This window comes from Anthonomus grandis, chromosome 12, assembly GCF_022605725.1.
Source record: "Anthonomus grandis grandis chromosome 12, icAntGran1.3, whole genome shotgun sequence".
Classification (NCBI taxonomy): Eukaryota; Metazoa; Arthropoda; class Insecta; order Coleoptera; family Curculionidae; genus Anthonomus; species Anthonomus grandis.
Genome location: NC_065557.1, coordinates 29,694,156 through 29,709,268, shown reverse-complemented (window position 1 = coordinate 29,709,268; position 15,113 = coordinate 29,694,156). Strand labels below are relative to the sequence as shown.

Genomic DNA, 15,113 nt, shown 5'->3' with positions numbered 1-15,113 from the left:
ATGTGGGATGACTATTATTGTGATTTAAAGAAATAACTTGATCCGGTTAGGCATAACTGTAAATTTATTTATAAATCGACCAAAAAATTAATAAACATTAAAAGCTAAGCAAAAGCAGAATATTTAAGGGGGAGAAATAATTCTCTTAACTTCAAAATTCGAAATCCAAATGAAAGAAGTTGAGCTTTATTAAAAGTCGTTAGCTATAAGCTAAAAATATTTTACCTTTATAAAAATTAAAAAAAAGACCTACACGTTAATGAGATATGTAGGCAAAAAGGCCTAAAACAAATGCAAGGTTAAAAGTCAAGGCATAAAAAAACAAACTTTTTAAAACCTACTTCAGATATAAGAGATTTTCATGCTAAAAAGATATTTTACTTACCTGTTTTATCACTTCCCGCATTATAATAGGCTCTGGTATGTAAATATAGGGCACCATATTGTTATATATTTTCTCCATAAATTCCTCAAATGGTGTATTTGTTAAAAGCAGAGAAAAGTAATGTCGACTAAAAAAATACCCATTTTATTTATTTTTCTTAAACAAAAATCACTGTGCACCCTGATAAATTATAACCAGTTACATGAAAATTTACCACTTACTAATAAATTGATTCTTTATAGGAATCTCCAATCAAATTATAATTGTTTCCAAGCAGTAACAGCTGGTGTATTCTTTCGCCTAAGCTGAGATTGTTTAAATGATTCTTTGCCACATCCATAGCAGTTACAAAAAAGTGGGTGTCAATTAAATCTCGGATATGATGGTTTTTATTTTCCACTTCTATCAGTATATTTTCTAAAATTCTGCTTTTTGGTCCTCCTAAAATTTTGTACAGTATTATTCCTTAATATGTAGAGACCTGCAATATCTACCTACAATATAGGTATTCAAAATTATTAAGTAATATACTTAAAATACTTACTTTCTTTACAAAAAATTACGAGTACATGGTACCATGATGCCAAGCTGGGTTCAATACCTAAATTTTTAAATTCTTTTAAAACTTTTAGAGTATACCCTTTAACAGCTTGACTAGTCCCCATTGTACTTAAAGTATAGAGCACAGCATTTAATGTGCCCAAATTTGGTTTATAACCTGCCTGTTTTATACTTTGGAGAATGTTTATGACAAAACGCCATCTAAAAAAATATAGACAATATTTTCAACTATTATAAATACATTACAACATGTAAATTAACTTTTTTTTTCTATATTATACTTAAACCTTATTAAACCTTTTATTATTTAACTCTACTCAGGAGTATGATCCAAATTTTACGGGTTTATCCAAATTTAAGTTAAAGGATGAATCAAAAATATGTTAATGAGCGACACCGAATTTTTCACAGTAAAAAAGCCGAATACTTTATTCAGAATATATACTAAAGAGAACAAAAATACGGAAAAAATTAAAGTCAATATTAAAATAATTTTACAGGCCAACTATTTGTTTGGTTTGTTAATGTCAGTTTTTAAGGTGATCTTTGACTACTAAAGATACCGTAGATAATATAAAAGGTTACAGACAAATTACTAAATGAAGATCTATGTTTGGTTTACATTAAAGTGGCTTACTCTGAAGTACCTCTTAATTATAAAAAAAGGGATTATAAAACTAGTAAATTTTAGTTCTTTTTACTCCGTAGTCAGTAGCGGATATGGTCATACAAGCTTTACAAGTCGTACCCACAACTTAGGCAATTTAAGAAAAATTATTAAATCAAAAACTCTACAATGTGGATAATAAACTAGAATTTTTTTTTTGTTACTGATACTACACTGTTAAATTTATTTCTCTATAACAATATAGACTGTATTTTGTGCTTTTAAGAATTTTAATAGATTAATAAGCTTTTTTTTTAACTTAACGACACACATTTTAGCATATTTTATATTTACTTTAAGATTTGTAGTTTTGTTATTTTCCCCTCTATATTTACGCAAAAAAATATATAATATATATTTTTATGTTCTCTTCAGTTTGAAAATAAGTACCCCCCTAAACCCACTGATCCGCTTGCGTGGCAGTGGTGGGAAGCTAACCTCTTTAGTAAAAGGCAAAACATTTATTCGCTTTCGAGAGATTCCAGATTGACGCATTAACGAATCAACAGTTTTCACTCTAAATTCTTGGAATTGTCAATAATGTAAAGGCGAGATGGTGGTTACGACGGCATCTAGTATTAAATGTTTTCCATTTTACCTATTTCACTTGCGTAGTTCGCACATGGCAGGCAGCGAGGGCGTCCCGCGAGTAGGATCGGCTCTTCTATATTGTTGACTAGGTAATTGTCATTGCAAATGTTAAGCGAACAGTCTATACAGGGTGTCCGAAAAGTGGACGTCCAAATAAAAGGACCTAGATGGCGCTGTACACGTAGAAACAGACTGTTACTATGTTCCCAATTTTTTGGAATCTTTTACTTGCTTGGAACAAGTAATAACATTTTTTATGGTGTAATATTCATAGCCGTTAAAGTGTTTTGTAAGTTTAAACAATTCAAACTTAGTTATAGTGCCACTTGTGTAAAAATCCAGCAGAATGCCATTGTCATGATCCGATATCGTAAACGAGTTTTGCGTGAAGATTGCTTTTTTTTTTGATTTTTGCTTTTCACAAAACTCAACTCGCCTATCGAAATCGTCTTCGGTTAACTCTTGCAATATTTTCATTTTGAATGGATGAAATTTATGAAGTTTGGTAACTGTGTGAAGAGAGCCTAATGAAATATCAGTGGCAGCAACAATTTTGCGTAATGAAGTATTAGGATTTATTCCAAAATGACCCAAAACTTCAACTTGAGCGGCTTCATCCAAAATTCGCCGATGATCACGTTTTTTATTTGCAACAGATCCAGTTTCAGTAAACTTAGTAACAAGGTCCAAAACATACCTATACGAAGTTATCTTCTCCAGATGTCTGGCGTTAAACGTGACGGCAGTTTGCCGAGCACATTGATTTTGGGCAACATAAATTAGAATAATTTCCACTCTTTCAGCTAGTGCGTAAACCATTTTGGAAGTAAAATCTTCAATTCAACAAATAAATTTTCACTATTCCAAGACTGTCACGAATGTAACTGACGGCAAAATAAATTATTTATTTTCCTTAGCAACTATAAATAACTAACCAGGTATAACAATAAATACAGTTCGCCCAGGATATCTGTGTTGATGAAAAGAATGCGGAAAAAAATTCAGGTTGTTATTTAGTTTTTTCCACGTCTAATCTTCGGAATTGCTGTTTATGTTGGTAGTTTCCGTTTTAAATTATAAACGAATTGTAGATTTGGCAAACCCTAATGGGCAACATTTTGAACACTTATTGAAATAAAAACTGATATTTTCATGTTTTTGTTTTCCATCTGAACAAATTAAGATAAACAAAGATTTTTCTAATTTTCTCGAAAACGAATCGACCGATTTAAAAACGTCAAAATAAAAGACTTGGAAAGACCTTTTAAACAAGCTATTACTTGATACCCCTTGACATTTAAAATTTTTAAGGGGATGACCCTGGGGGGCAGAGGGTGAAGAAGGGGGTGAAGTAATTTTAGATTAGAAAGTTGTCCCCCTTGACAAACCTTTTGACGTATTTCGGCGTTTTTTTTTTAAGCAGTGGTTTTCGATAAATCCGTGGTGGGAAGTTTTCAAATAAACAGCCTATATATAATAGCTTGCACACCCTTTCAATTCTTGTATATACTTTTTTCCAATATTTTGAATACTATCTTATCTTATTATATATTTTGAATCCACTATTTTATACTTATTTATATGCGTACTTGATGAATCTTATAGAGATGTAATTCTAAGCTAATTTTTTATGACAATTTAATTTTTTTGTAGCAAATGGAAAATATAAAAGCTGTCCATTTAAATGTACGTTCTTCAGCAACGGGGTTTGCCCCAACAATATGCCTATGAGGCAATTTGAAATTCCTAACTTTAAATTCTTCTGTAAAAATCATGAAACATGTTGAGGGAGGGGGTGGGGTTGGAGTATTTCCGAATGGTATTTTCGATTGTTTTATCATGGAATTTGACGTAGTACCTGTCCTGGTACACTTATTCATTCAATTAAAACTTAAAAAAGAACATTACATGATAATTTGCTTTCCTATTTTACTCCTCAATATGAGAAAATTTTATTTCTAGAAGATATAAATGTATAGGTTTTTTTTTTTAATTATAATCACAATATAGAACAAAAAGTTACATTTTTAAATAAAAATATTTTAAATTTATTTACCTCGCATGCGCCTCTAATTTCAGCAAATATATCTTAATATAAGATTTTGGGAGGTGAATATTAGGCTACTTATGAAGGAAAGAGATAAGGCGCTAACTGAATTTAGAGTATCTAAGAGTGGAGCAAAATCGAGTTTTTACAAACAAATGAGAAACACTGTTGAAAACGCTATACGCTATAAGAGTTGAAAAGAAATCTTTTTTTTTGGAATCACATAAGCGTAAAAATGACAACAAACAACTGTGGAAAGTAATAAATTTACATTTAAAAAATAAAAATAATTGCCCAATTCCTAAATATTTAAAGAATGCCATAAATAATTACTTTTCTTCAGTCTATAACCCTTTTAATAATTCCCCAAAGACAGCAATTTTCATAAAAAAAATTCGATCTGGTGCCTATTTTATTTCAAGTCATATTATTCATATCATAAATTGCTGTTTAGAAATTGGGTATTTTCCAGACATATGGAAATGTGGTTTGATGAGACCACTGCCCAAGGTTAGTAAATCTAAAAATTTATTCAAAGCTTACACTTATCTCAATTATTCCAACTTTATTAAAAAGTTTAGAAAAATATTTACATCGGCAGCTAAAACTACTTCATAAAAAACGAAATAATTTCCAATTGTCAATCTGGTTTTCTTAAGAATCATAGTACTACCTTTGTGTTAGGTAGCTAATATTAAGATGACATAATAGCTTCTATTAACAAGGGCAATATATCATCCTTGGTACTGCTAGACTTTTCCAAAGCGTTTGATAAATTGGCTCATGACCTTATGTGTGGAATGCTGTGTTATTATGGACTCGATCAAACTGCAGTCATGTTTTTTCAAGCATACCTTCAAAAAAGAAAACAGATGGTGGTAATGGATAACATAGAATTTTCATTCTCGTTAAATTACTTCAGATATACCTCAAGGTTCAGTCCGGGCCAATTCTTTTCTTGGTATATATTTCTGATATGATCGACGTTGTAAAAACTTGTAAAATACAAAGCTTTGCGGATGATACACAAATACGACATTCATATAAAATAAATCAGCTGCAAGAAACTGCAATGGAAATTAACAATGATTTGAAAGCAATAGATAAATACGCGCAGCAAAATAACTTAAAACTTAATGCGTCTAAATGTTCTGTTATGTATTTTAAGCAAAAAAAGACGTTGCCTTATGTTCGGGAAAATCTTAAATTATATATTGGTTTAACAGAATTACAATTTACAGAGAAGCAAAAAATTTGGATCTCATTTTTGAAAAAGGATCCAAGTTTCATATTTTTCAATAAGCAATAATATATGAACAAAAGCATAATAAATTTTAAGCTCAGAAAAAAGCTTTGTGAATCTTTAGTATTGCCGTATAGTTTATTATCCTTGCCTCGATAACTTCGTGGCAAAAATTTTAAAATATTCAACCAACAATAGATTCAACCTTAAAAAATGTGATAGAGTATCGTATAAAATCAACGAGTTGAGTTAGCTATTTATAGAAAATTTACTTCAGTGTAACCTTAGTGTTTTTATTCACAGAATTATTCTTACATCTTCATCCCTCTATTTCTTTAACAAATTCGTATGTCGAGATGAAGTACATAATGTTAACATAAGATTTCTAGATAGGCTCAGCATTTATCCGTTATTTTTCATACAACGCTGTCACTATTTACAACAAGGTTCCTGCATGAATAATGCTTTTTACAAAAAGTGGATTTCATAAAAACAGAATTTAATTTCAATAATTATTTAAATGTATGGGTAAATTTCTTTCTATTTTTTTAAATTGTTTTTACGATTATGATAGGAATAGAATTTCTTTCTATTTTTTTAATTGTTTTTACGATTATTATATATATATATATATATATATATATATATATATATATATATATATATATATATATATATATATATATATATATATATATATCTTTTTTTCGTTTTGTATTTCGTTCTTTTTTTTGTTTAGGTTAAATAGAGTTATAATAGCCTTATTTGATACTAATAGTCATCAATATTATTGTTATTATTATTATTATTATTATTATTTAAAGAAGGCGACAGAGGAGGTCATTTACAATCAAAACAATCATATATATTATTATCCGCTTGTTGAGGGTGTAAAAGTTATTACCGCTTTTTTGAATTTTATAAAAATCGATTCATGCCTCATAGACAAAATTTATAGCAAGAATATAATAATTTATTTGCTCGTTACTTAGTGCGAATGTGTCGGCCACAAATGGTAAACTCCGTAAAGAGTGCACTGTTTCATAAATATCATTTGGATGCGTAATTGTTTCTTTCAGAATAAGAAAAAAATAAATTCTCAATGTTTTTCAAAAAATTATTTCAATCAATCAATGCTTTATTGTCAAGAAATTGTTACAATTTGTGAACAAAGCTGTAAAACAAAAAAGACACAAAAATACAAACAAAACACAATTAAAGAAAAGAAAGACAAAACAAAATTTAAAAAAAAAAATAAATAGAATAGAATATCTACAATATATTTGCGTTTCAAGTCACGCTGGCAGAAACAAATTTAGTACAAAACGTAACCAACTATCACGAAAAGTTTTTTATTTAATAAAGATTCTTATACGGTAGAATACTTTCAGATAAGTGATTCACATAAGTGAAGTCTTTTTTAATTAACATGTTTATTAAGCTAATCGATTTTGGACAAAAATCACTTACCCCACAACTAATCCTAAATAATGTAAAAGAGGGAATTTATTGCTGCTAAGCATGACAATAAATGTTCAAAATGTGAACCACCTGCCCTAATACACATTCGACAATGTTCATTGATGTTAATAACTTTGGCCGGTTGCCTTATTTTTCTTCGCAGTTCTATTTCAGTCTGGATTTCATTGATGAAAAGAAACTTGTTAAAATATCCTTAGTACAGAATAAAGTCTACAGGGTTCAGTTCAGGTAAGTGCGGCGGCTATTGGATGGGTTCTATCAATCGGTTATTAGAAAGAGTATCGAGATATTGCCTTACATAGTGAGGAGGAGCTTTATCTTATTGCAGCCACATGTTTTGGAATGTTGCCAGCGATACATCTTCAAGTAAATCGTTTAAGTTATGTTGCAAGAAATGTAAATAATCCTCGCCATTAAGTCTTCCTGGTAGATCGAATGATCCAATCACTTTGCCTTCAATGATCCCCGCCTATAGATTGACTGTAAACTGATGCAGAAAACGATCATTTCTCACTATTTTAGAATTTACTTAGTTCCAGTCATATAAATTGTGTATATTAAATATCCCTTCTTTTAAAACTGCTTTCATCACTCCAGAATCTTTTTTTTTAAGTGACGGTCATTCATACGGTGCAGCATTTTCTGACAAAACTTGATCCTTTTTTCATAGTCAGTGGCCAGAAGTGCTTGAATATGTTGCACATATTAAGGATAAACAGATTCCCTTGTAAAATTCGATGAACTATGGAAGTTGTTGGATGTTGGGAAGCTGACCAGGCATGTTGCCTTCCAAGTAACACTAATGCACACTTATAGACACTCTATGGTGAAGGTACCGATACCTACCCACGCGACGAAGCAATAGTATGTTGATCTTAACAATTATTTGAAAAAGCATGTTTATTTTTCTTATCATAAAATGTTTGAAGGTATGAAAATCTGCAGTAAATAAGGTAACTTTTTCTGATAGCTAACTATTAATAGGAACCATGCCTCGAATAACTGAGAAATATTAAATATGTTCTAAAATAGTAATTCGAAATGTAACCTAAGAAATAAATAATTATAAATTACCGTAAGTCGAATCCTTCCTTAAGAAAATTTGCCACTCTAATAATAGCATTGTAAGTGTCAACATTCGGTACAAGACCCTTTTGTTGGGCCTCTTCAAACAACTGGTATGCTCTAGCAGCTTGATTATATTTTACCATGCCTTGAATTAAAGCAGAGTAGGTTTCCGCATTAGGACTATCAATGCTTATAAAAATTTCTTCAGCCACTGCGCCATCTCTTAAAATATTAGTTAACATAGGTTTAGAACTTAGCTAAAGCATTCCAGTAAGACTTACTTCCAAGTTTTTCTTTGCTTCTCCTTTACACTGGAAGACTGTTTAAACCACCTCTCTTCAATGAATTCGTCACTTAGGGTATCACTACTGTTATTATAACATAACAGTTCCAATAAGCTTTGTTTAATTTCATCAGATACTTGTATATCTAAAACCATATAATTAAAGGGAGGTTATTTATATTTTCCATTGCATGTAGGTCCTTAAGGTATGTTATAGGAATAGAACTGGTAACATAGATTTAAAAACACTCACAAGGTTATAAATATGGTGCACATCTTACTCAGAAGGTGGCAACATTTGACAAAAAAATTTAATATTATTTTACCTTCCAATACATATTTCAATGCAAAGGGAACAAATTAAGTAGGTAATATTAAAAAATAATAGATTAGAGTTAAGAAACAAAGGATTAAAAATCAAACCAATAATTTTTTATATGTTATATCAATAACATGTACTAGACCAAAATTTCTAATTGTATTATTTTTTTTATGGGCGTTTAAATAATACAAAGTCATTTAAATATTTTAAAATTAATGTTGCTTATTAAAAGTTAGTGAGTTATTTCTAATGCAAGCAAGTACTTAAGGACCACATACATTACTCTTGATTCACAATAAATCTAAGTAAGTTGATGTATTATCCAACCTTTAGTTTTAAGAAGATTACTTATAAGAATAGCATCTGAAACTTCACCCCTATCAATCACATTTTTTAGATCATCTTCTGTGACATCAGTGTTTTCATTATAAGCCATTTTTGGAAAAAATAAATCAATGGGAGGCTCACATTCTCTGTGGTTAAACAGTTCTGGATTTTCGCTTCGAACCCAGTGTGCTGCTTTTCTACCTAAAATTCAATATTAAACTAAATTAACTTTCACAATCACAAGTTACAATTGGACAGTACAAATAATTTCTAAACTTTTGTAGGTTTCATAATAACATTTCTTTAAATTATTTTTTTTTTACAAATAAAAAAACTGAAGAATACCAATGCTATCTTGGATACCACACATAATATTTCTATTGAAAAATAACCGTAGGTTTGATGAGAGTGACCTTGAGAGAGAGACCTTGTGTCTCTCCACTGCTAGGTCTATTGTGGCTAAAAATAACCATTCGGATTTTAATTTTCCACTATTAATAAATGGATAAGCGCTATTACGCTAATTGTCTCGTAAAAAATTACTTTAGGAAAAGTTTTTTTATAGCTCTGAAACATACCAAACTGTCCTGTAAATTGGAATCTATCTTCTATTTCTGAAATAAAAAGGTCGCAGTATTCTTTTAAAATTATTCTGTTAGATTCAGGTAATTCAATACATTGTCGTTTATGTATTTGTTCATTATTTTCATTATTCACTTGTTAAAGTAATAAATCAATTTAATGATTTCGGATTTTCTGTATGTGTGTTTGAAAAATTATTATATGCTTATGGTTGGCATACATATACAGGGTGTTTTAGAATTATGCGATCACACTTTTATCGGTAATTCAGTGCAACAGTAGGAAACCTTTGAGTATACGAACCCATGTCACTACGGCAATAGGACGCGTTAAAATTTAGAAAGACGATAATTCGCCTAAATAGGATTTATTGCATTCAATTTTTGCCTTTTGTAACTGATATCATCACAAAAATTGTTCAAAATGTCAATGCCAATGTTTAAAAATTTTATAGCTGGTGATTTTAAACAATTTTAAATCTTTAAGGACAATAATAGAGATTGTTTTTTGTAGCTGCATTCCATAACGCCTTAGTTGTGCTATCTTATCTGTACATTTTGTAAGAATTTAACAAAAATTTATTGTTGTTAATGCCTAAAAACTTTACCAATCAAGAATTGGCGGATATGCATTTGGCATACGGAGCAACAACCTGCAAAGCAGGACCAGCAGCGCGGTTGTATCCAGAACATTATATCCCGAACGACAGTATCTGGGATACAAAAAGTTTATTGCGCTATATATTCATCCGCGGCTTTGAGCATGTTTAAACATGCACTTCTTGGAGAACATTTTATGATGGCGAAGAGGTTCTTTAGCGAGTTGCCGACGAACCATCAAGTAGCACTCGTGATATTGCTAAGGATATAAATACGAGTAACGCTTCCGTCTGGCGGGTGCTACACGAGCAACAACTTTATTTTTACCGCTTCCAGAAAATTCAAGGATTAACTGCGGTCGATTTTTATCTTAGAGTTTAATTTTGTCAATAACTTCTTCTCAAATCACTGCACAACCAAATTTTTTACTCTGTTTTATGAACCGATGAAGCTTTTACAAGACACGGTATTTTTAATTGTAGGAATGGCTATGTTTGGGACGAAAAAAATCCCCATGAACTTTTTCGTAAAAACATCAGCAACGTTGGTCTGTCAACGTATCGGCAGGCATTGTTAATCATTATTTAATTGGGCCATACCTTCTATCGGAACGGTTAACAGGACCTATTTGGCAACATGCATAAACAGCAAATTTCAACATAAAAAGCGCCGGCTTACTTTGGTTTACAAGTACATGAGGATTTCGATCAGCCGTTTGGACACCCTTGGATTGCCAGAGGTGGACCAGTTTCTTGGCCTCCAAAGTCACCCGATTTAACGTCGCTAGATTTTTTTCTTATGAGGACATGTAAAGTCTTTCATCTACGAAACTATATTAAAAACAGAACAACACTTAATTGGATAAATTAAAGCGGCATTTGAAATCATTTGAAGACGTTTAAATTGGCGTATTCAGGTTGGAGGAAGACATTTTGAACAATTATTGTGATGATACCAACAAAAGGCAAAAATGTGCTTGATTATTGGTTACATCAAATCTATTAAATAGAGTACAAAAATCTCTTAAAGTTATTTGAACACTAGATTATATTTGATTTTTCCTATTATTTATAAAAAAAAAATTATATGGAATTATATCAAAAATTCCGGTATAAGGTACAATCATAACTAAATTTCTCAAAATATGAATTTGCTGTCAGTAAAATAAAATTCATATAAATAAGATGTCAAAAGTCTCAGAATAATCCAATAAAAATAAAAGACGGGCTCATTCCACTCGATATTTTTATCTGTAATTAATGCAAAATTTAATTGATATAACAAGAATATAACTGATAGAATAAAATCCTCTCAAAAATTTTAGGGACTGTTAAAGTAATAATTATTTATAGATAAGAAAAAGATTAAGGTTTAACAACCTTTGCCAATAGCATGCCAACAACAGTGTCAGTCCAACAGTCAGAAAAGGAATCTTGTACAAGAAAGAAAGAAAATTTAATATATTATGTAAGACAAAATCTTGTATCCAAGCATCCTAAAAACTAAAAAATTACAATTTCACAGAAGAACTGATACATATTCCTAAACTATAACATTTTTCAAAAACACATAGAAATAACAGAACAGGCTTAAAAATAAGTAAAACTGCTACCAAAAATAGAAGTTAAAGAAAGTAAATTAAATAATAATGGAACAAAACAAAAGGTATTACAAAATATGAAAATGATGTTAGAGCACAGGTCAAAAGGTATTGTTAAATAATTCATTAAGGTTACAATGTGCCTTAGGTAATAAAAATGACTTTGAACATTTCAATATCTAATGTTTGTCTAATACGTAGAGGAATTATTGTTAGAGGAAGGTTTAGGATATTTATGAAAGAGAGTACCTATTTCCAAGATAAAAAAAGAAAATATAGTTAGGATTTTTTGAGCTATGAAGAGGGGTTTACAAAAATCTCTTAACCCAGTAGAAGATAGGTATCAGTTTTTTTTTAAATACAAAAATGATGTTCACTAACCTCTTGTTGACTAAATCCCAAAAGGGCATGCCATAACAAAGAAGAGATTCAATGGGAGAAAAGTACACTCAACAGGCAGCTGCTCCTCTCAGCTCATATCTTGCCAGTCTTCCTGGAAAACATCCAGAGGACAATTTTGATGCAAGATTTAGGATATGGTCCTCGAATTGAAGGCCAACATCAATGGTAATACCATGGAACTTACAATTTTGTTTTTTTTGTTGCAAGGGGGACTCTTCACTAAACATCATGCCCTAAACATGACACTTCAACCCCATAATAAAAGTCTTATGTACATTATGTACATTAAACACAAGCCTGTTTGAAGTGCACCACCCTGATAAAATTCTTAAGATCCTTGAAAATCTGAGGTCTAATCAGAATCTTTATGACTCCACAATATGGCAGCAAACTGAACCACCTTGTCCTGCAGTCTCAATGAGCCTAATTAATTTTATACAGCAAAAATAATAGTGGTCATCAGGCAGAGTAGTAATTTTTTAAGCTTTTAATTGCATCCTCAACTTTAGAGATTAATAGGATGAAAGAAAAAGGAATTTTGGACTGAGAATGGCTGAATATAAGGCAAGGGATCAGGGTTACTAGTTACATCCTTGAGCAAGAAATGAGAAATATTACAATAATAATCATTTAAAATATTTGGACTTACCTCTGGTTGTACATTTTTTTATGAGAAGCATTAAATCATTAATAATTGACAACACTCTGCCTATTTGCTGACATACTTAAGTGGATAATATTTATAATTGGCTGCTTTAATTGTTTTTCTATATAGATTACAGTATTTCTGATGATAAAAAAACATTGTGATTGTTAAAAGTATATTCGCACAAATTTTTACCATTCCACGGCTCTGTTCAACCAATCTTTTACTTATAACGCCGTTAAGTTCTTTAATACTACTCATAAACCAATATTTAATACTTTGTTAAATGTGTATAGGAAATATTATAGACTTTTGTTTTTAAATCAATCCAAAGTATAGCCTAGTTTTCTCAAAGATAAATGCTTTGTTAGTTTTTTCATTTTTTTTTTTCGTTTTCTCCATTTAAACTGTGATTGTTAGGAAGGTTAAGAGTTACAAGAGTAGCTCAAAGTTAATCTTCGCCTTCTTTGGTAATGTAGTATTAAGTAATATTGTAAGATTAATATTGCTTTTTTTAATAAACACATGAAATTTGGTCTGCTAAAAATTCTTCCTACATAATGTGACAAATACAATACAGTGTTGCATAGAATCTTACCAAGAATGACTTTATTGTTAGAAATACCAGAAGAGAGAAAATCATAAAAAAGTGTACACAAATAGTAGTTGCAGATGACAATGTTATTCATGTGGTAAAAAGAACATGCATTTCTAAGTAGTAAGAATTCAATATACTTAAAATAGACGTATAATGTATGGCTTGGTTACACCAGTGAAGTTAAGTTAGACCAGGAATATACCAATATCTCCAGTATGTGTCCTTTAAACACAAAGAACTTATAAATTAAACAGTTTAAAAAAACAAAGGGAGAATTCAAAAGCTTTTCCAACAGAAAATTATGAAACTGATCAATTTTATGGAAAAAGTTTCAAGAGTTTATTTAACTAGAACAGCAGTTCCTCCATGTTTGCAATTGATTTTAAGATTCTTAAATCTGTATCTAATAAGTTGATATTAAAAATGATCTAGGTCTATTCATATAGAAGAAATAGAATGCCTGTAAATTTTGATAATAATTGTATAGTTTCCTTTTCTTGAAAGGTAAATGTTTTGATTGGGGATCCTTATATTCAGAATTATAAACTTAAGAGATGTATTTTAGTTAAAGATGCAGGTGTACTGTTTTAAAGTATTTTTGGATTTAATACTTATTATAACAATATTAAAAATAGGCTTTCAAATTGTTTGGTTTTATAAATGATAATACTAAGGATTTTAACAATTAGACTACTCTTGTACCACTGCACTTAATAGTATGCATCTAATATTATTAAACTAAATTAAATAATCTTTATTGTATGCAACAAATAAATTACATCTATTCTATATACATACAAAGGTGGAAAGTGCCGCTAGGCGTGTTTTAATAACCACCACAATAAATAAAAGGACATTTTTCAACACACAATTTTCTTAAAAATAAAAATTTGAACAAAAAAGATTTAGAGAACAAACCATACCAGAATCAAAGTTACACCCATATTAAAATATCAGCAGTCTCCAAAAATTTTTTTAATTTAGACTTAAAAGAGGCCATGCTTAAATCTTTAATTTCTGCAGGTAGGCCATTGTAAATACAGGCAGAAGTAAATATGAAAGAACTTTTCAGAAATTCAGTCTTATGCTGGGGCATTGCCAGTGTGCTTTTATAGTGAATATTTACATTATGTGTATCTCCCCTTTGAATAAGGAATTCTGACAGATATTCTGGTTCATGAAAATTAAGTAATTTATGTACAGTGCAGCTTATAGCCAAAAATCTTCTATGGGCCATATTAAGACTATAGACCTGCTTTACATGCTCACTCACATGAACTCTCTGATGCAAATTTCTAGTAAATCTTACACAGGAATTTTTAATTTTCTGGATTTTATATTTATTTTGTTGAGTTAAAAAAGGACCATATACAATATTTAAGTATCCAGCAATACTAAGCACTAAACTCTCTGTAAGGATTTTTACAGTCAAAGCAACAAAATTGAAAAGGTATAGAAATTAGGTTTCTAAGATATGTTTACATTAAAAATTTGGCAAATACCTTATATGATAGATCAACGGTATTTACTAATTTTCATTTATGTTCTTTGTTTACTAGAACTTAGGCTGTGATAATCATATCGACCATTTTAAATATTCAGACTGTGTTTTGGTTAAGAGAAAGAAAGAAAATGTGCTATATTATGTAAGACAACAAAATCTTGTGTACAAGCATCCTAAAAACTAAAAAATTCCAAATTCACTTTAAA

General features: G+C 30.1%; 1 protein-coding gene across 1 annotated transcript in view; it reads right to left on the bottom strand.

Moving 5' to 3' along the window:
* The window catches only part of LOC126742620 (protein PTCD3 homolog, mitochondrial), a 33,996-nt gene that overhangs the window by 14,241 nt on the left and 4,642 nt on the right, over nucleotides 1–15,113 (bottom strand). The window contains exons 3-8 of the mRNA XM_050449348.1: nucleotides 8,977–9,177; nucleotides 8,326–8,473; nucleotides 8,051–8,266; nucleotides 930–1,147; nucleotides 607–826; nucleotides 386–512 (exon numbers count right to left, since the gene is read on the bottom strand). Of these exons, the coding sequence (XP_050305305.1) occupies nucleotides 386–512; nucleotides 607–826; nucleotides 930–1,147; nucleotides 8,051–8,266; nucleotides 8,326–8,473; nucleotides 8,977–9,177 (1,130 nt within the window). The remainder of the gene's footprint in view (nucleotides 1–385; nucleotides 513–606; nucleotides 827–929; nucleotides 1,148–8,050; nucleotides 8,267–8,325; nucleotides 8,474–8,976; nucleotides 9,178–15,113) is intronic.